Source organism: Panthera uncia (assembly GCF_023721935.1).
Source record: "Panthera uncia isolate 11264 chromosome A1 unlocalized genomic scaffold, Puncia_PCG_1.0 HiC_scaffold_16, whole genome shotgun sequence".
NCBI lineage: Eukaryota > Metazoa > Chordata > Mammalia > Carnivora > Felidae > Panthera > Panthera uncia.
The window spans coordinates 1757853-1780545 of record NW_026057576.1 but is presented as its reverse complement, the minus strand read 5'-3'; the positions used below and the strand labels follow the sequence as shown (position 1 = coordinate 1780545).

At 39.9% G+C, this 22693-nt stretch overlaps 1 protein-coding gene across 2 annotated transcripts in view; it reads left to right on the top strand.

The window, feature by feature from the left end:
- XPO4 (exportin 4) overlaps nucleotides 1-22693 on the top strand; it is a 119437-nt gene that overhangs the window by 18509 nt on the left and 78235 nt on the right. For both annotated transcript variants that reach the window (XM_049647333.1, XM_049647332.1), the window contains exons 2-4: nucleotides 11611-11716; nucleotides 17076-17217; nucleotides 21434-21572. In XM_049647333.1, the coding sequence (XP_049503290.1) occupies nucleotides 11611-11716; nucleotides 17076-17217; nucleotides 21434-21572 (387 nt within the window). The remainder of the gene's footprint in view (nucleotides 1-11610; nucleotides 11717-17075; nucleotides 17218-21433; nucleotides 21573-22693) is intronic.

The following is a 22693-nucleotide window of genomic DNA, read 5'->3' as shown; positions in this document are numbered from 1 at the left end:
TTATTTTTGAGAGACAGAGAGTGAGAGACAGACTGCAAGCAGGGGAGGGGCAGAGAGAGAGGAGACACAGAACGGGAAGCAGGCTCCAGGCTCCCAGCTGTCGGCACAGAGCCTGACCCGGGGCTCGAACCCACGAACTGTGAGATCATGACCTGAGCTGAAGTCAGTCGCCCAACCAACTGAGCCACCCAGTCACCCCTCTGTGAATTGACTTTTTATTCTGCTGATAGTATCATTTGATATGTAAAAGATTTTATTTGCTTAAGTCTGCTTCATACATATTTAGGTTTTTTAAACATTTTGTATCACGTTTCTGAATATTTGTGAATTTTGTTGATTTGATTCTTTAATGTGTTGTTCTGCAGACCCATGGTAGCTTGTTTCTTCATGTGTTTGAAAATTTTTGAATATTAGCTCTTGGAGATGTTTCTGGAAAAGTCTGAAGCCTGGATTATGGTGCATTACTCCAGGTGCCTTAGGTGCATGACCAACATAGGGCTACTTTAAGTTTATTGGCTTGAAGTTTTGGGACCACATGGGTTCTGTTGAAATGAGGCAGGAAACCTGTTTGAAGGCCTGTTCTTGGTTATCAGTTGTCTGAAGTAATGTTCCTTCTCATCTGTCCTTAAGATCCAAACTAGCAAGTTGCTCTCTCCCTCTCTTCCTCCCTTCCTCCCTTCCTCCCTTCCTCCCTTCCTCCCTGTTTTTGTTTGTTAATGCTTTATGCTTACACTGAGGACCCCAGCTTTATGTGGAGGGGTGTCCTATTAGATCCCCATCTTAGGAGGGCCCTGACCGTATATCTTATGTCTTCTGTACTGCTTGGGTAGCCATCAGAATGGAAACTCAAGGTCACCTGAAGTTGACAAATGTTTCTAGGGTAAATGCATGAGTGCCATATTTTATCTTTGGATTCTTGCTTTGGTTTTTCTTTGTTTTTTGTTTTTTGTTTTTTTAGCTTCTGAGGATTCCTTAATTTCTTGTAAGCTCAGCAATACATTTAAAAATGTAGAAATATTTTATCCACATTATTTGATTTGATTTTAGCAGAAGAGTTGTTCTGGGTATCCCGTCAGGAGAGCTGTGAGGAATGGCTCATTTTAAAAAATGCACGAGTATGAGAACAGTGCAGGTCATAACCATGATCTCATCTCCTGGGCTAGCAAATGTGAATGTAGCCATTTTGCGTACAAACTGAAAAATAATCTATTGAAGCTGCCTATGGGTCCCTTTCATAAGATTTTTTTTTTTTAATAGTTATTTTTGAGAGAAAGACCTGGGGAGGGGTAGAGACCGAGGAAGATCTCAGGTGGGCTCTGTGCCGACGGCAGAGAGCGAGCGCCACGCGAGGCTCAGACTCACGAGCTGTGAGATCAGGACCTGAGCCAAAGTCAGACACTTAACTGAACCACTCAGATGCCCTGGATCCCTTTTAGGTACCATTCTCCAGACTCTGCTTCTTCATCTCTAAAGAGAAGCATGCTTTTAAAATTGTTGATCCTTGGGGCACCCAGCTGGCTCAGTTGGTGGCGCACTCAACTCTTGATCTCAGGGTTGTGAGTTCGAGCCCCACTTTGGTTGTAGAGATTGCTAAAAAATAAATCTTTAAGACATTTTTTTCAAAGGGGCACCTGAATGCCTCAGTCGGTTAAGCATCTGACTTCGGCTCAGGTCATGATCTCACAGTTCGTGAATTCGAGCCCCGTGTTGGGCTGTGTGTTGACAGCTTGGAGCCTGGAGCCTACTTTGGATTCTGTGTCTCCCTCTCTCTCTGCCCCTCCCCTGCTTGTGTGCTCGTGTACCCTCCCTCCCTCCCTCCCTCTCTCTCTCTCAAAAATAAATAAACATTTTAAAAAATAATAAAAAAAAACAGTAAAGTAAAATTGTTTTTCCTTACCTTCCGTGTTTTCACACTTTGTCCACAAAGGAAAATAAAAATACTACCATACTTTTGAGTTTTTGAAGTTTTACCTAGATGATATGTTGTATAGGTTCAGTCATTTGCTTCACTCAGAATAATTTTCAGTTTAGCCACTTTGGTAAATGTCGCTGTAGTTTGGTCTTTAACTGTATGACTGTACTACGATATATTCCCTATTGATGGAATTCAAATTGCTACTCTTTTTTATTTGTCTGTTATGGTAGTGCTGAGGAACATCTTTATGTGAGCTTTCTTTGTGTGGGGGAGAGGTTCTCTAGAGAATAAATGCCTAGAAGGGGACTTGTGCATACCTTGCTGTTCAGGACCATCAACTTTTTCTAGGTAATCCCAAAATTCCAAATTAATGTTCCATTTTTACATTGGAAAAATGCAGGCTTACAGCTATCTACAGTACTCCCAAACGTCTTAAACTCTTGTTTTTGTACTAATTTTTTTTAACCTGCATCATTTTTCATTCCCCCTCAGAAACAGTAGCTTACTGTTTTAATTGCATTTCAGTGGTTTCTAGTGAGGTTGAGTATGTTTTTAGGCTTATTAGCCATTTTTACTTTCTTCTCTGTGACTTGTCTAGCCTGTAGTTCATTGGCCATTTTTCTATTACATTGTGTAATTGGTTGGATTGGATTAGGCAGCATGTAACCCCAAAGTCCAGTAACGTTGTCTTTTTGAAAAGGATTATTTTTTCTCACCTGAAGCGTGGAGATAAAGTGATCCGACGATGGTCTGATGGCTTCCAGGATAGCACCAGGGGCTCATGCTGCTGCTGCTGCTGCTGCTGCTGCTGCTTTCTTCTTTCCGTTTCTATGTTTACAATTCGTGGCTGGTGTCTTCCTGTGGTCCGAGATGGTTAGTAGTAGAGCTACAGCCACCATATCCATTTCCAGGGGGTAGGAAAGAAGATCTATGGGCAAGAGAAAAGTGTGTTTCAGCTGAATCAGCTGCCTTTAGGAAGTCCTACCCCAAGCTTTGTTGATGTCTTATTGGCCAGAACTTAGTCCCTAGTCCCGCAGGGCACTAAGAAGTGTTATTCCTCGAGGCTCGGTGCCTCATACTCAAGTTCTTGACTGAGGAAGAAGAGGGGTAGCTGTCAGTTTCTGCTGTAAGTTGTCTTTTGTGGGAGTTTTTATGTTCTGAGTATTAGTCTTTTGTTAATTATATTCAGTGCAGTTATTACTGCCTCCTAATCTGTGTCTAGTCTTTTCACTTCCAGTTAATGTTGAGAAGGTTATACTTTTAATATAGTCAAATAAAAAGGATTTGTGCCTTTTATTGTTTAAAAAGTTCTTCCCCACTCTGACATACTCTCCTACGTTTTCTTCTTAATAGTCTGTTAAAAACGTTAAAAAAGTTTTGCTTTTCATTTTTCAGTCTTCCATTCCCCTAGAATTTATTATATGTATGATATGAATTAAATATCTGACCTTTTGTTTTTGCTTATAAATAGCCAACTTTCTGGTGCCATTTGTTGTGCAGTCTAACCTTTCCTCACTATTTTGTCATATGTCATGGGTCTGTTTCTGGGAAGTCTCTCTGCTCCCTTGTTTGTTTCTCCTGTTCTAAAAAAAATTATTACTGTGCCTTTGTAAGTGTTTATATCTGGCTCTGTAAGACTCGTACTCTTTCTTTTTTTAAAGGTTTTGTTCAAATTCCAGCTAACATACGGTGGAGTATTAAGTTCAGGTGTACAGTCAGTGATTCAGCACGTCCTTACCACAAGTATTCGTTACAGGCGCGCTCCTTAATTTCCATCACCTATTTAACCCGCCCCTCCACCCTCCTGTCTTATTCTTTCCTCAGATTTTTAATAGTTTTTTTCGAACCTAAAATGACTCATTTTATTTATTTATGACCTATAATATTTTAGTAGTTTCGGATGTACAATATAGGGACTCAGTATTTGTATATATTGTGAAGTGATCACGATTAATGCCTGTTACCGTACGTAGCTACTGAATCTGTTTCTTATGATGACAACTATTAAGGTCTACTCTCTTCGTAACTTTCAAATACACGGTATGTTATTATGAATTGTAGTTACCATGCTATACATGACATCCTCTTGACTTATTTATTTTATACCTGGAAGTTTGTACCTTTTGAGCCTCTTCACTCTATCATCCCCCTCTTCCTTAGAACCCCCCCAGTCTGTTCTCTGTATCTAGGAGGAGCTTGGGGTGGTTCATGTTTTTTTTTTTGTTTTTTTTTTTTGTTAGATTCCACATGGAAGTGAGATCTTTATAAGTGAGTATCTTTCTCTGTCTCACTTATTTCACTTAGTATAATGCTCTCAACATCCTTTTTTCTTAATTTAACTCTTTTTGGCCTTTTTCTTACATGTCTTAGGACCACCTTGTCACCTTCTGAAATGAACCTTATTGGGATTTAAAGTGGAATTGTATCAATTATTGTAGGTTAATTTGGGGAGACCCATATGTGTATTTTTAACTGCAGTTCTCATACCATTATGAGATGCATTCATTAGCATCATCAGATGCTAGGGACCCTGACTTGCCTGGAGGTGTCTTTGCCTGGAAATTTCCTAACTATTGTGCTGCAGAGGTGGGATTAGAAACCAGGTCGTTTTGATTTCGGTATCTTGTTCTTTTAATTAAAGGGGACCGTAAGATTGTTTGGAGGGATTTTTAAGGTAGGGTATGTAAGCAGAAAGCAGGGCGCCATTACTAAGTATAACTTTAAGAGAAGCTAAAGAGAGTGAGGGGGCGCCTGGATGGAGTGACTCTTGATTTCATCTTAGGTCAAGGACTTGTTCTTCATGGGTTTGAGCCCCGTGTCAGGCCCCGCCCGCACTGACAGCGTGGAGTCTGCTTGGGATTCTCTCTCCCCTTTCTCCCTCTCTCGCTCTCTGCCCTTCCCCTCATGCTCTCTCAAAAGTAAGTAAACTTAAAAAAAGAAAGAGAGTGAGAAGAGATGAGGGAAGAAATGGGGTTGTATGTGAGGGGGAGCCAGCAGGGCAGGGATGGGAGGAGGATTTCGAGTTCAGAGAAGGTTGAGGGGGAGGGAGTATTTTGTTAGGAAATTGGAGAAGGTGATAGGAGAACCTTCCTTTTGAAGAGGAAGTCACATAAAGGAGCTAATCATGCAAGAAGGCTTTCACTTTGGGAAAGTAAAAATAAGGTCATTTTGTGAGAGACTGGAGTACTGGGTGTCATGAGATGAGAGGTTTGAGAGGAAAATAGATTTGAAAAGACAGCTTTTGGGGGTATGCTGTGAAATTGGAAGAGATTGATTAATTAGGGCACATCTTTCAGATTTGTTTAGCTGAAAAGGTCCAGTAACTGGAATTTACTCTTTGTGGAATACTATGAAATACTGCTATGATACGTTAAAAAAATTTTTTTTAAATCTTTATTATTGAGAGAGAGGGGAACAGAACGTGAGCAGGGGCAGAACAGAGAGAGAGGGGAAGACACAGAATCTGAAGCAGGCTCCAGGCTCTGAGCTGTCAGCACAGAGCCTGATGTGGGGCTCGAACTCAAGAACTGCGTGATCAAACTCATTAACTGTGGGATCACGACCTGAGCTGAAGTCGGACGCTTGACTGACTGAGCCCCCCAGGTGCCCCTGGTATGAAACATTTGAAGTAATAAAATATATCATTTTGTGTTACGGATTTAAATTTAGGTAGGAGCAGTGTTAAGTTCCAAAGGTTTAAAAGGAAAGGTTATAGAGAGGAAACTAAAAATTGAACAATTCGTAATTTTTTTTTCATGTTTATTCATTTTTGTTTTTTTTTTTTTTTAATTTTTTTTTTTTTTTTTTTTAAATGTTTTTTTTTTTTTTTTTAATTTATTTTTGGGACAGAGAGAGACAGAGCATGAACGGGGGAGGGGCAGAGAGAGAGGGAGACACAGAATCGGAAACAGGCTCCAGGCTCCGAGCCATCAGCCCAGAGCCTGACGCGGGGCTCGAACTCACAGACCGCGAGATCGTGACCTGGCTGAAGCCGGACGCTTAACCGACTGCGCCACCCAGGCGCCCCCATGTTTATTCATTTTTGAAAGACAGAGAGAGACAGAGCTCAAGCAGGGGTGGGGCAGAGAGAGAGGGGGACACAGAATCCAAAGCAGGTTCCAGACCCTGAGCTGTCAGCACAGAGCCTGATGCGGGGCTCAAACTCATGAACCGTGAGGTCATTGTCTGAGCCGAAGTCGGACGCTCAACCGACTGAGCCATCCAGGCACCCCAGAATTGAACAATTCTTAACTTAAAAATTTCCGTGAATGAGTCAAAAACTACTGGTAAACATGTTTTTGGGTAGTACATCTGTGATTTTCTAATTTGAACATTAAACCATGCTCTCTCTCTAAAAGATGAGGGAGCCTGCTGGAAGCTGGAGGGTGCTGGGTCCCTGGGTAGTGCATGGAATTCTAGTTTTTCTTCCTCCTTTCTCTGTATATTGGGCTCAGAGATTTCACTGTGTCTCTATGTGAATATGGACAGTTAGCATTTACCAACATGTATCTGTCTACTTTCTCTTGTTTAAAAAAAAGAAAAAATCTTAAAAAAATGGGGTTATAGGAGGTCAGCAAAGTTTGAGACGTTTGGGTGGGTTCAGTGGGCATTTTGACAACATGGCTTCTCCTTCGGCATGTTTAATTGTGATGTTTAATGGACATCCTTGCAGTTGAAGATGACACTTTTAAAATAAAAATTCTCTCCTAATGATGACTTAAGCCCTGCCACTCGCAGGGAGAATCAGCAGAACCTGTAGGCTCTTATTTGGAATTGACATTCTCTTGTAATTGTGTTCCTGTTTATTTTTCAGTTTGCTTTTTGTTTCACCGGAAAGGAAAGATGCTCAGTTTTAAACGTTGAATGTGTACTACAAGTGGCTTTGTTACAATGCTAAATGTGTACACACGCACACAAAAAGGAAAGATGGGCGAGCGATTATAGCGAAGAAAATTTTTATTACGAGTTGTGTGGCATGACTTCCAAGTTTGTTTTCTACTTTTGTAGCTTGTTTCCTGTCTACAAGTCGTGCCTGATTTTTCAGTCTGACTTTCATATCCTTTTTTCATGGTCCTGTAAACAATGATATTTATAGTAAGCCTAGAATATTGTTTGAATTTCTTTGCGAGTTATCCAACAGAAATTAGCCTATTCACCTATGTTTCCTCGTTAGTAATACTTAAGAGAGTCAGATCAAGGGCTTTGGTGTTACACAGACTTAAGACCAAATTCTGCCTTTGATACTGTGATCTTGGGTATGTGACAGTCTGTGAATCTGAGTTTCTCCATATGTAAAAGAGAGGCAATAATTCGTACAGGGATGTTGCAGTGATTAAATGAGACAGCGTATGTAATTTAGCACTCTGCATGAGGACTAAGTGGTGCTGTTGTTGTTCGTCTTAATAAAAGTTCTTGTAGCTCTCCAGAGAAAGAAAGAGTCTAAAGGTTTCATAGGATTTGGCAAGTGGAATTTCTGACTTTTTGAGGACGGGTTTGGCATGATGGGAGAAGCTAGAATGCAGTTAGGGGAGGCAGAAATGATAAACTCATAATTATTGGTGTGATTTGATTAATGTATGTCTTTTGTAAGACTCAGAATTCCATAAGGGCAGAGATGGTTCTCTCTACTTTTATATCCTTAGCTTCTGGCATGGTGCTTAGATTATAGTCAGCCCTCAGTAAACAAATTATTTAGTACTTCTGGTTCTCCTGATGCCCCCCCCCCCCCGAAAAAAAACCCCTCGTATTAAATATGTCATTTAGGGGCGCCTGGGTGGCGCAGTCGGTTAAGCGTCCGACTTCAGCCAGGTCACGATCTCGCGGTCCGTGAGTTCGAGCCCTGCGTCGGGCTCTGGGCTGATGGCTCGGAGCCTGGAGCCTGTTTCCGATTCTGTGTCTCCCTCTCTCTCTGCCCCTCCCCCGTTCATGCTCTGTCTCTCTCTGTCTCAAAAATAAACATAAAAAAAAAAAGGGGCGCCTGGGTGGCGCAGTCGGTTGGGCGTCCGACTTCAGCCAGGTCACGATCTCGCGGTCCGTGAGTTCGAGCCCCGCGTCAGGCTCTGGGCTGATGGCTCGGAGCCTGGAGCCTGTTTCCGATTCTGTGTCTCCCTCTCTCTCTGCCCCTCCCCCGTTCATGCTCTGTCTCTCTCTGTCCCAAAAATTAAAAAAAAAAAAAAAAATATATGTCATTTAATCTATTTTTCAGTGAATGTTGAGTTCCCGCTTCAGATGCCCCTAGCTGTGCACCACCAATGGTGTTTCTTGAGGATTTTTTGTAAATTGGAGGGGGTCCGGCCGGGCTGGCGGAACAGCATGGGCTGTGCCAGAAACACCAGCATGTTGGGCCAGGGCTTTGTGAGCTTCAGATCTCCCGCTGGTGCGACTCCTTAGAAGCACTTCTCGGGGCGCCTGGGTGGCTCAGTGGGTTAGGCATCCTCCTCTTGATCTCGCCTCACGGTTCGGGCTCTGCACTGACAGCACGGAGCCTGCTTGAGTTTCTCTCTCCCTTTCTCTCTGCCGCACCCCCCCCCCCCCATAAATAAACAAACTTAAAAATGAAAAACACCTTTCAGTTTCTTCCTGTCACTGCCTTTATTTTCCTGAAGACACCTGGGATTGCTCATGTGTTGGTTCCTGTCCTCCATCAGGCACTGTGCTTCCGCCTGATTCCAGCTCTTCTGATTCATTTGACTGTACCTTTGAAGTGTGAGCTCTTCTCAATCTTTGGCTGTTAGGGACAACGAAAGAACATAAACAGGCAATACAAAAAGGCTTTTTTACTGTTATTATATCTTCACTGAAACTTCTCAAGCTATGTAGAGCACTCTAATGTCTGTATTGGGTCTCAGAGGAGGACTTTTACGAGGGATTTTCTTCCTTTCTATCCCCTTGCTTTAAGCATAATAAGTCTTACATGATCCTGAACCACCTAAGTGTAGTTTCTGTTGAAGAGTTAGGGCCCTGAGGTCAGTTTCCACCTCTGCTTCCTCCTTGACCTTTAGCAGATTGATCACTCCATTCCTCATCTGTAAAATGGGAATAATAATAGTTTCTACCTCATAAGGTTATTAGGATTAATGAGGTTATATATCTGTGTGCCTATCCATCTGTTGAAAATAATGCCTCGCAACACTAAGTACTCAGTGAATGTTAGTTATGGTGGTGTTGCCTCTCTTTTGGTATGTGCAAGGCTCTAGGAATTTAGAGATGAGTAAAGTAAGGTTTCTGGTATCAGAAAAATCATAGCAAAAAAGAAAAAGGGGCAAGCAAATACATACAGTACATTATGGTAAGTTGGGTTGGTAGAGATATATACCTAGTGCATTGCCCGAGGTGAGATGGAGACGTTTGTGTTCAGGCCGACGGGGAGAAGGTCAGGAAAGGCTGACGAAGGAGAAGCTGAAGCACTTTGAAGGATGACTTCTGATTTCTGAGCAGGAAGGAGTTCCACAGGTAGAGGTATAGGTATATAAGTCAGTACTAAGCAGGGAATTTTGTGGGAAAGATGCATGTTTTTGACTTAGAAGCTGAGCCTGTTAAATCTTTGGGGGCTGGGAATCTTTTCTTTTTCTTTTTAAACAAACAATCTTCTCAGAACTCGCTGATGCACATAATTTACTATTTGCAAACCATTGCCAAGTCATTCATTTTCAAAAAGAATTGAAAGTTTTGGTTTTGGGAAACTAAAGTGAATACTGTGTTGCCATCTAATGAATCAATGGATGATTTTATTGTTTGTATGATCATGTTCAACCAGGTGGTTAATATAAACCAACTTTTACATTATACTTCATTTCTTATGATATCTGACATTTTATAAATGAAATATTCTGTTATATTAAAGTTATCTTGAGGCCTGTACTTTATGAACTGTGTGAATATCAGGGTGTCCAAAGATCATTAGCTTTAAGAACTATTTTTGTTTGCAGAATAACTGGCATAATTAATCACTTGCAAAATTATGTATGTGTACTGCCTTTCAAGGGTGATGAGAAGAAAGAATATATAAATCAGAATCACCTGGGTCATCCATACTTGTTGCCTTATATTCGTAGCAGTATAACATGTTGTAATAGTGTTTACTGATATGCTGGTTTTGGGGGTATAGTCAGATATTAATGATGAAGTATCTCGTAAAAACACAAACTTGTTGAGTTATGGAAAATGGTGAGAATGAAGAATTTGCAAATGGAAGGACAAAAATATTTATATTTAGCATAGTTAGTTGTTCATAGTAACACTTTTTCAAAAAACGGATTAAAGAACTTAACACAATTTGGGGCACCTGGGTGGCTCAGTTGGTCAAGCGTCCGACTTTGGCTCAGGTCTTGATCTCATGGCTCGTGAGTTCGAGCCCCATGTCAGGCTCTGTGCTGGCAGCTCAGAGCCTGGAGCCTGCTTCGGATTCTGTGTCTCCCTCTCTCTCTCTGCTCTTCTCTTGCTCATTCTCTCTCTCTCAAAAATAAATAAACATTAAAAATAAAAAGAATTTAACACAGTTCTTTATAATGAAAATATTTTCGTTTTTATCTAGAGAGCTGTAGAGGGTGCTGTATCATTAGGAATAGTAGTCTGAACTGGTTTTGGCTAATTATAAGAATACCTTTAGGCCAGGCTATGAAATTTGGTTTTATTATTATTTTATTTTAACTAAAATTATAGTGACTAATGTTGCATAATTGATACAGCTTAAAATGATGATACATAATTGATACAGTTTATAGTTAATATATGGTTTATAATGTACTTGGTTTCAGTAATATAGTTTATAATGTACTTTGTTGCAAAATGTTTTTTATCTTTCAGATTGTTTAAATATAGTTGAAATTTTGATTTCCCCATTTCATATTGGTCACAGTAGCGAAGGTTTATTTTCCTACCTCTCCTCTCCCAAATTGAGAATTCTGCTATTTAATTGGTAGGCTGCATAAGCAATCTCTTCCCTTCAGATGGGTCTCAGTGAGTCAAAGATAAGGAAGCCATGCAATGAGACTATGTATTTTAGGTGGCTACATTTTAGGTTCAGAAGAATATTATCTTTAGAGGAAAGATTGTTAGAACAAAATGGAATTTAAAAACCTGGCAGACTTTAGAAGTTGTTTTTGTTAAGCCAGAAGTCTGACTTTTCTGCGGATTCATTTATTCAGATAGGAGTTTTGTAACTTCCAACTCCACTGTTCCGTACTTTTTCTGGTTTAATGGTGATTTTAGGAAACTTGAAGTAGAATTAATTATCTGATAATATTTTTATCATAAAGCATTGCTGTGAGAAATCAATTTTTAGTGACTTTGGATTTGGTTGCACCAGTGCTGAAAAATTTAGAGATAATTTTCACTTAGTCAAGTTAGATGAAGTGGTATATTTTGGAATAAAACGCAATAAGTTAGCTGTGTTTAAAAGATACAGAAAATGTTATATAAGCATCTGTCTTCTAAAATGTAGGCAACTTTGAAACCTTGCCAGGAATTTCTTCCTTTTTCCTGAAACCGTATTTTAAATATTTATTACGAAGTTTTATACTTCAGTTTCTGTAAAATAACAAGCAGGAATTTGATGTCCCAGTGCCCCCACCCCCCGAAAGTGAAAGTGTTTTCTCTTATTGCAGGTAAAAGGTTTGCTGTTGTTCAAGCTGTCTTATTAAACAAGTGTACTCTGTTTTTTGTTTTGTTTTGCTCCTCTTGTTTTAACCCTCAAGGCGCCACCTTCCATGGTTAATAACGAACAACGCCAGCATGCAGAGCACATATTCTTATCGTTTAGGAAATCAAAGTCACCATTTGCAGTTTGCAAGCATATTTTGGGTAAGTATTCACTTTTAAAGTATTTTTGCAGAATCAAATATAGTCTTTCTATCCTGGATGTCAGATATTTTAAATGCCTTTTAAAACAAGCAGGTGTGTGTAATTACAATTTTCCATTAATAGTCATTCTGTTGAAGTGGCTTTAAAGATAGTCCATGAAGCCAGATAGAAGACTGTTTCTACTTTGACTTTTTTTCCCCCAACTATAGTAATTTATAAATACAGTAAGTTACTAAATATAGTAAATATATATAATTTGTTTTATTATTGACCAAAACATGAAGTCTGTTAATGGTGGGGGGAAAATCTAATATTTTTTCAGTTCTCAAGAGTGCTATCACTTGTTATAGGAAATGCACTATAATATATCTTACTCTAGTGTTTTGAAATTATGATTGTTTTTGGAGGTTTCAACAATTTTTCTTTCGTGCAAAACATTTTTTTAACCATATAGTTTGTATTCAGCTTGCTTAGCAAATATTAGTTCTATGTAGATGATCGCTGTGTATTGTAAAATGAAACATTAATTTTTACTCTTGTAAAAATATTTTACAAGTACCTTTTATCTGACATGCATACAGAAACAATCTCTTTCCTTTAAAAATAATCACAAAAGTTATAACTCTTGTCCAGAGATGGCATTTTCTAAGTCCACACAGACACAGACACAGACACACAGTCTTCCGTCTCTTACATATTTTTCAGTGGTAGTAAGAGAGATTTCATTGGTTATTGTTATTTTAAAACTTAATTGTTTATTAACTCTTTCTTAATTGGAGCCATTTTTTGTAACCCACACTTGAGCCTCTGAAAGGCTATTTGAGTTATTCTTGACCATAAAATTGGTTAGTTGCATATTAGGAACTAAAATATCTGACCTTTTATTCTTACGCTTTTAGTAAGACTTATCTGTTAGCCACCAGCACTCTCTGGTTTCCAGACTGAAATAGCCTGCAATTAAATTTAAATGTTAAAAATGCTTTCCGTATAAGGGCTTATGAGTGCGTTGCTGGGTTGGAATAGAGAGAGCACTGCTGTAGGACCTGTGAGGTCTGTTCTCCATGGTATCAACTTGAGGAAGTCACTTAGCCTCTCGGAGCCCGTTTTCATCTATGAAATGGGAACAGTGGTACCATTTTCCTTAATGGGCTTCGTTGCCTTAAGTTGTTGTGAGGCACAGATGTAGCCACATATAAAACCACTCTGTGAACGGTAATGCGAGTAGCCCCGTTACCTGATTTCAGATGGCGTTTTAAAAATAAGCTAACCTTCACAAAGTGCTCTGTTCTGTTTGCAAGGAGCTCGCAGAGGTGGTTGAAGGTGGCTCTGTCTCGTTCAGGAGTCAGATTTTTCACCAGAGGAGCAGTCAGTGTTAATAACCACCTTTTAAATTCTACATGAGGCAGTTTTTATTTATTTTATTTTTTTAGTGGTCAGGTGTCATACTTGGGTGAACTTGTTTCCGGCACTAAGAAAACTTGCTATCATGCCTGTGGAGAGTATTTAATTCAGAGTTAAATCACAAGAAGTAAAGCTAAACATCAGCGTTAAGAATTCAAGGGAGCTTTCGTCTTCACTGCCTTGAAATTGTTCAGCGTTAATAGTTGAGGAAACCATTGTGTTAAACTAGTCGCCTAACATAATTCGAGTCTGGTTTTTATGGCATACGCCTTAAGTACGTTAATTAGGATTCCATCAGTTTCATCGGACTTTCTATTGTAATGCAGTTGTCATTCAGTACTAGTTGGGAAATAGGTGATCTAAGTTGTAAGTATGTTACTAGAGTGCATTTGTTTATACGACTCTTTCCTGTTTAGAGTATGTATATTTTATGAAGTACTGTTGCTTTGTTACGATTTGAGCTTGTCTGGAATACGTTTGTTTTCCTGATAAAAATGTCTAAAGAATAGTATTGCTAGTTCTGGCTGTGCTTTTAAAACCAGTTTGGGTTTTGAGATATTAACTATTTAAAAGGTTGAGTGCATGTATTGTAATCTAATCATTAATGTACTGCAAAGCCCTGTGTTACATTAATGTTTACATCTAAACTTCACAGAAAATCTTTCAACTCCTTACTCAGTTGCCACCAGCACAGAAGGGTTAATTCCTCTAAGAAGACTTCTCATACAAGTGGCAGTCAATCGCAATTCAGAATTTTCACATTCTTAGTTAGGGATAATATGTCATTTTTATACAGTGTCTGGGTGATATATTCTAATAAAGGGGAGACTTTCTCTTTGATGCTTCCCTGTTCTGGCCTCTTAAAATTCTTCCTTCCCACTTCTGACCTAAGTTTTTATTACGTTTCTAGTTTTCCTCATTTCCTTCTCTTCTTATCCTTTTGTTGTCATTCTGGGTGTGCTTTTTCCACTCTGTGTGGGTGCGCGCGCGCATTTGCGTGTGCATGTTGCACGCCCCGGCGCGTTTTGTCAGAAGGGTGCTTTTGGATTTCTGCACCTCAGACAGAAGTCTTTGGCGTTTAGGAAGTTGTTACTTTGGTTTGGTCAAATGTGCGTTCACAAATCCTGTGAGTTCTGTTCTTGGTAAAGACACACCCCGACCAGCGCTTCCGGAACTAACTTTGTAGCATTCTTCTGTCCTTCTCCCAGGGAGAAACGGGTTTCTTTCATTTCTTGTCTCAGAAGTGGTTGGAGCAAAACGAAGTGAAACTGAGACTTCTTATCACTTGGGGTGCCTGTGTACACGTGCGTATCCACGTGCTCTGGAGCCTGTGCTTTGAACCGAAGTCTTTCACGCCAGAGAGGTGGTCGTGGTCGCTGAACATCTGGGCCTTGACTACTGTGGTTTTAGTTTTCTTTTAAAAATATTTTTTGATCAGAATGTGGTGCTCTGCCTCTCATTGTTTCCTTCACTTCAATTTTTGTCTTCATGGCTCTGTGTGGTTTCAGACGGCTGACGTGATAGAAATGAATTTTATTTACATAATTATTAAAGAAAGTTACCGTGGTAAAAAGGGACAACTTGCTGCCGAAGTGGGCTAAAATAATTTATTCTCTAGACAATGCCCTGGTCAGTGGAGAACAACTGAAAAGTATCAGAAATTCTAGATGACTTGTGAGTTCCTCGTGAAGACCTTGCCTTTCAAGCATCTTTGGAGCAGAGAGCGAGGATAAGGCTCATCCATCCGCGTGAAGGCCCGGCCTTCTGCCGGTAGCTTTGAGAGTTCCATAGAGCACCTTTTGCACATTTATATCGTGTTGACGTGCGGTGTATGAAGGCTAGTGACGGTTTCGTGAGAAGGTGTCGTGCAGCCCGTTAGGTTAGGAGAATTCCTTCCTTGAAATTTGGAACTTGGCTTTCTTTTTTTCAGGTTCCTCCATTCTTAGAGAAGCTTCTTACGGGAGTAGGAATGTAGAGATGCCCAAACAGAGGCATCTAAGAAAGAGTCACCTCGGAAACTGTTGAATGTCTGTCATTCACCTGCTGCAGTTAGCTCCCTCCCTCGTCCCTTGCAAAAAGGAGGGGGAGGCAGGAAAAACAGCTTGGCTGTAAGCACGGGTAGTTAGAAATAAGCACGTTTTGTTGCTTCTGGAAACAGGAAGGAGCTCGTTTGGTCTTCTCTTCCTCGGCACGTGCGTTTAGGGGTGGCTTAGTGTCGCTCCAGGAACATTCACCGGCCACGTGATCCTGAATTCTTTTCTCTTAGTCCCCTGGTGCGTCAACACTTTCTTCAGCCTTAAAAGGCAGGAATTGAATTAGGTGACCTTTGGAGTTCTATGTCCAAAATTCTCTGAGTCCCTAAGATTTTGCTTCTTTGTTAAAATCCATAACTAAGGATCTGGGGTTTCTTGTCCTTAAGATTTTTACTATGGCAGTAGAAAGTGAAGTTAGGCAATCAACCATCGTTTACTTTATACAAGAGGTTTATAATAAGAGATTACTTGAATTACCTTTATGAGGCAGTACCGTATTTCTCAAGTGATCTAAATAGATATAGCTAGTTTCTGTTTCAGTTCCTCTTACACTTTTTTTTTTTTCCTCCTGGAACTTTAAACACATCTTTTTATGATAGGTTTACGTTTTTGGAAGCTATTGCTTTCTTTACTGGTAACATTTTAAGGTTTTTAAATTTTTGTGAGTTCTGATGATCATCTCACTTAGAATGCATGTTAAGAAAGCATGGAATAATCAAACTTTTTTAAAAAGGTCCAAATTGGGTCCTCTTTTTGGTTTTGTTATGTTCAAAACTCCTATTTGGTAGTCTAAATTGATGGCATTTATGTAGGGTGTACCTTTTTTTCACCCATTTTTATAGCGTATTGTGTCAAGATCACTCAAGGTTTTTAAATGACCTGAGCTTGAGTAGGAGAGAACATGATGTGCCTCCCTATGTCTTCATGCTCTTCTGATGAATTCTTGAAGGTGCCATTCTATGCCTGGAGTTAACTTCTCAGGGCTCTCGGATACTCATGTCTAGTGATCTTGGCAAATAACCTGCAATCTAATCCCAAACTTTCATGGATTTCACATGACGGTTATTTTTCAGAACTCCAGAAAATTTCTACTTTTTCTTGACTTCATTTTGACTGTTTCTCCCTTTTGATAATGCTGTTTGGAAACTGATTGTAGTGGTATGGGTGAATAAAAGAAAAAATGGAAAATTAAAATATTTCTTAGGTATGTTAATTTTCTGTTTTTTCTTTCCCTCCTGATTCAGTTTTTAGTTCAGATACTATAACTTGCTAGTTAAGGCTGGGGTTTTCTAAGTGTAGCTTTGGAATTTTACTCAGTTTGATCAGTATTGCAATCAGAAAATTCACAAGAACTTCTCACCTTGGGTAAATGTGACTCCCATTTTTTTTTTTTTTAACATTTTGAGAAAAATAACCTGAATGTGATTGTGTTTATTTCTGAACTTGCTATTGGGGATGGGCCATCCTGCTGAAAGCTTAATTTCTCAACAAATATTTTAACAGCATGGCTCACCACAAATAGTAATGTTCAAAGACGAGTTTATTAAGATATTTTGCAAATGCAAAGCTCTATTTTGCACAGGGTGAGAATCTCTCAGGAAATTCTCTGATTGCTTTATATTTTTATTTTTATTTTTTTTAAAGCTGTGTTATTTTTTAGTTCTTCATGCTTTGGAAGTAACAGTTGAAGAGAGGTGAGGAAAGTTTGTGAAAATTGTGATCGGTGATTAGCTGCCACCTGCCTGGGGTGTCTTCTGAGAGGAACTAACCTCTTTGTGGTGCTAGAGCAAGGTCACTGGATTAAAAAAAGAACAGGTAACCATCTTATTCCTTGTCTGAAAAGTTCTGTTTTTAAATTAATAAATGCAAACTGTTCAAAGAAGGAGGAATTGCTGTTTAAAGAAAGTTTCCAATTTTCTCCTCAGAAACAAGTAAAGTGGACTATGTCCTCTTTCAAGCTGCCACAGCCATAATGGAAGCAGTTGTCCGAGAGTGGATTCTCTTGGAAAAAGGTAGCATCGAGTCACTGCGAACATTCCTTTTAACCTATGTCTTACAGAGGCCTAAGTAAGTACATGGCGGAGGCACTGCTCCAATACCTGCGCTGCCCTTGTCTTGTCTTGTCTTGTCTTGTCTTGTCTTGTCTTTTCTTGTCTTTTCTTTTCGCTTCTTTTCCTTTCCTTTCCTTTCCTTTCCTTTCCTTTCCTTTCCTTTCCTTTCCTCTTTCTTTCTTTCTTTCTTTCTTTCCCTTTTTTCCTTTATGTTTTTAACGATAGATGTTTATGGTTAAGCTCTGCTTGGGCTCATATTTTAAAAACTCACACACACACGTGGTTGTGGGTTGTTATACTGCTTAATGAAATACGACTTTATATTTAAGCTTATGATACAGGGTTTTGTTTCTTGGAAAAGATGGTGCTGGATATTAAGGGTTTTTTGTGGACGTTTAGTTCCAAAGATTTTGCTTATGAATAAAAGTTGATCTTGGACTCCATGGAAAATCCTTGGTCATAGTCGTTCTTTTTTCGGTGTTTGGTAGCATCGTAAGACACAGGTGAGTATTCCAGGACACGGGTGCAAAGGGTGGTCAGGTGCCATTAAAACACCAAGTGTTACACATACATATGCGTGGAAATGCACGTTAGGAAGGTTGTAGAAGAGAAAGCACCAAATTTGTTCAATACTTTCTTTTGGAAAATGGATCAGTTTTAAGAAATAGGGTAAAAGTGAGTTTTCTTTTTGTGTTATGTACGTTGTATTGTTTGAACATTTTACAAGATTTGTACATTCATTGCTTGTGTGATTTTTTTTTTTTTGGTAAATCCCTCAAATACCAAGTCGTGTTTTAAGAAGAGGCACTGCACACCGCACGTTTGCCATTTGTGCAGTTGAACAATTGAGTCCTTTTTCCATACACGTACACTTTCAAATTCGGTGAAGAAATGCTCTCTAATTGGAACTCCTGGTAACTAGGCATGTCGATTAATGGTGATCAATATGCATGAAGCTTTAAACATAATTTAGAGCACACCTTTCTTTCTACGGATTGTTCACTCGCGGTCTTCTGAGCTCATAATATTTAATAATAATTACTGGCGTGAATGTAGCATGCAGGTAAGTGCCAGTTGCTTTGCCTAAAGAAAAGTGCATAAGAGAAAGAAGGCAAGATTTACTTAGCCTGTAAACAAACGTTACAGGTGTAATGGGTAATCCTTTCTGTAGATGACTGGATAGAGATGTATGCAAAGGGAGGGTTTGGCTTGTTTTTTCTGGTTTTAATAGAATAAGGGGAAATTGTCCCAATTTCAAACCTTTCTCTTCTCCTTCATGCTGATTTTCTTTTTTTAAATTTTAATTTGTTGTTTGATGAGGCCATTTGGGCGTGCTCCTGGAGCTGCTCATTGATCCCAGTTTTTCTCCACCCTCCCCAAGTTGGAACTGCTGAACTCTGGAGAGTTTCATAGACTTAACGTGTGTGGTAGATTTCGATTGTGTGTGTGTGTGTGTGTGTGTGTGTGCGCGCGTGCACACATGCACGTGATCTCTTCTATTATCCAAAACAATCTCATTCTTCAGTAATTTTCATTAGTTCAGAAGCTATTTTAGAGTTGATTGTAAGGTTCCACATTGAAATAGTTCACTTACATATTTCCCCCCAAACACTAAAAAAAAAAACACAACTTTAAGCAAAGTTGAAAGACTAATACAATGAACACACACACACTCTTTTCCCAGTGGAGGCTCAGTTAACATTTTGTCACATTTGATTTCTCTCACATACATGCATTTTCCCCTGAATCACCTGAAAGTATGCTGCAGAAATTAGGATACTTCATCCTTTTTTTTTTTTTTTTTTTTAATTTTTAATGTTTATTTATTTTTGAGAGAGAAAGTGTGAGCAGGGGAGGGGCAGAGAGAGAGGGAGACACAGAATCTGAAACAGGCTCCAGGCTCTGAGCTGTCAGCACAGAGCCCGAGGTGGAGCTTGAACTCACCAGCCATGGTATCATGACCTGAGCCACCCAGGTGCCCTCAATACTCTTGATATAATTGGCATATTAAATTAATCTAATATAATTTTGATCCTATATTCTCATTTTCCCAGTTGTCTGAATAATGCTATTGATATCCTTTCCTCCTTTATAAGTTATTTGTTTGATCCAGGATTTAACCACAGATTATACATTGTATTTAGTCTCTTTACTCTGTTTTAATCTAGAATAGTTCTGCCTTTTTTTTTGTCTTTCATGACACAGACATTTTTATCTTGTAGAATTTCCTACAGTATGGACCAGAGTCAAGTGAAAACTGTTGGTATACCGCATAGGTAGAATACTGTGAATGCTGCATACATAGTGTTGTATACTTCTCGTTTGGTACACAGAACTTTCTCTTTTCTAGTTTTTTCCTCCTAATTGAGATAGCATTTCCACAGAATGAAATGCCAGATGCACCTGACAGTATGGCAGGGCGGTTGAGAATCTACTGCTGCCACTGTGTGCACGGGCAGATTGCTTGCCCTCTCTGTGCATTAGTTTCTAAAATTATTAGTATTTAATTAGCTATTAGAGTTAATAATAGTATTGTACTCAAAAGGTAGTTGTGAGGGTTGAATGTATTAACTTTTGTGAAGTTCGTTTATAGCCTTGCATAACATAAACACCAACGAATGTGAGCTATTATTTATTTTCCTAGTAATTTATAATTCTTGCCAATGGAGGTCGTTAAAACTAGCTTTATGTACACTTTCTAGTAGGAGTCGGTGTATTTGAAATTAATCATGTCCCCCGAAATGTACAAAAACTCCTTTTGGTTAACTCACATTCCTCCTGTTCTTCCCGTACAATCTCTGCATTTATTTGCTTATGAGTGCTTCAAGTGTGTATTTTGAAGGAATATTTTTCACTTCAGTCTTGACATGGGGGGCATGTTTGTATGTCTGATAGATGCCTGTCATGTGTCGGGGAGCCCTCCTTAGTAACGGCCCACCATGTTCAGGGAGCTTCAGGGAGTCCCCTCTGGAGAAAGGGACATCACAGTCTTAGCAGAGGACACAGACGTTCAGAGGTCTGTGCATTGTGCCAGGGACTGAAAGAAGCTCAGCATGTCTGCAGTTTTGAGCGAATGTGGAAGCAGGGATCAGAGAGGGCAGGAGGAGGTCCCTGACCGTGACAGACTGGTGAAGTGGGTGACCGTATCAGTTATGTCCCACTGGGGACACTTTGCAGGGTATAAGACAACAGGTAGATTGGTAGTGTCCAAAGAGAGCTGGGTTGGGTCCCACTGCTTGTAAGCCACGTTAAGGAATTTGGGGTTTATTCCAAAGGGCATGTGGTTGGTGTATCCTTGTGGCATTCTAGAAGCCGGATTATAAAGTTATGTTATCTGAGCCTTACCTTTAAGAAAAGGTTGTGACAGGACAACTAAATCTCCGTGCCCTAGTGGTCTAGTCTACTTTGTGTACTTTGTAGAATTCCTTCACTTGGGATCATTGCTTCTGCCATCACACTGAAGAGCACAGTTTAGATAAGGAATTTTAGAACTTTAAAAAATTTTTTTTTCTAATGTTTATTTGTGAGAGAGTGCGAGTGGGGGAGGGGCAGAGAGAAAGGGAGACACAGGATTTGAAGCAGGCTCCAGGCTCTGAGCTGTCAGCACGGAGCCCGATGTGGGGCCAGAACCCACGAACCGTGAGATCATGACCTGAGCTGAAGTCAGACGCTTAACCACCTGAGCCACCCAGGCACTCCAAAACGTTTTTTAAAAATGTGTGTGTGTCCATAATATATTTTGGGGAGCTAGCCTGTTGCCTTTTCACATTAAAGGGAGTGGGCTTAAGATTATACTACTGGTTGGAGATGGATATTAGATCAGAATTTCTTTTTATTGGTAGAATCACAATCTGGCTCTCAGTGAACTGACTTAGATCTCTTGAACACTGCCTGAAGCAGCTAACATTTATGTACCACTTAGTATGCACTGGGCGCAGTTTGAAGAACATTTGATCCTAGTCACAACCCTGTTAATGTTACCCCCGTTTCACAGATGAGAAAATTTAAGGCTCTGAAACTGTCTTGCGTAGCAGGGTCACCAAGCCCGTAAGTAACGAAGCATGGATCCAAGTCGAGATCTCCTGGCTCCGGAGACAGTGCATAACCAGCAGGCTGTGCTGCCCTCCCGTGTGAGCCGTGTGATTAGTAGCGTCCGGCGTCGGGAGAAACTTGGGACTATGTTTATATTGGGATCATGTAAAGGTGTTCACGATGGTCTTTCTGTTTTACAGCCTCCAAAAGTATGTTCGGGAACAGATTCTGTTAGCAGTAGCAGTCATTGTAAAACGAGGATCCTTAGATAAATCAATTGACTGCAAAAGCATCTTTCATGAAGTCAGCCAGTTGATAAGTAGTGGCAATCCCACTGTGGTAAGTGTGCTATCTGTATTTATAAATAGTTAAAATTTTTATTCTGTATTTTGCAGATAACACAGCAATACTAACGTCTACGTTAAAGAAAAAGTGCACAGCCTGAGAATCGAGCCGTTTTCATTCGTTCGTGTTTTCTTTTAGTCCCTTTTTATACGTTCACGTACTCTAGATGTAATGGACTTTGTTTTTTCGTTTGATTCTGTTTTTCCATGTTGCCAGTGTTCACAGTCATCATTATAATGGTGTAAAATACTGTAAGCTAACACACCGTAATATATGCAACCATTTCTTTTCCTCCATTTTGATAAGCCTTCGACAACTGCTAGTGATAATAGAGATGTTTGAATAAAGTGACACGTAACGTAACGGATTATTTCACGTTGCTACAGTAATGGGCCAAGGTATACTTGGGCTACCTACCAGGTGTTAAGTGAACAAATTTGAGAACCATTGTCCGTGATGGAATTACTCTGGAGAGCCCGTTTCCCCCCCTTTCAATCTCCTGTCTGCCTTTTGAGAACTAGTCGTGCCTAGGAGAGTGACTGGTGGTAGTGCCTCTTCAGAGTTGGAGCTGGTGTTGAGTGATCAGCTGTGGTCCTGGGGAGAACTGTGGACTGTTAATCAGCTGAAGGATATTGTGGGATTGGAAACGGTAATACCTGGCTGTCCTGATTTTCAGGTCTTAAATCTTTAAATGTTTTGGGTAGTTTTTTTTCATTCTCCCAGTTTCTTTTCTTTAATCATTTGGAAGATAGCTGTGTGCGACTGTGCACCTTACGACTCTTTATGAATTACTTTACATCTTTCAGTGGCCCCTCAGTGAGCGGTGTGAGTTTAATAATTAACTTGACAGTTTGAGGATAGGTTGCAGGTACATTTTTGGAGGAGCCCACGCAGCGTCCCTTCATTTCCATAGTGTGTTGGTCCTCCTGCCCCGCACACCTGTACCACCAGCAGACCCGCAGCCTCCTCTTTCTCTAGCCATCTGCCCTCCAGTCTGGCTGATGTAGGAGGGTCTCACCCGAGGGACCACGGAAGCGAGTTGTCAGGATTTTGGACCTTCCTCTACATACCCAAAGTATGTTTTGTTTTTCCTTGGGAATATGCCAGGGGTCATA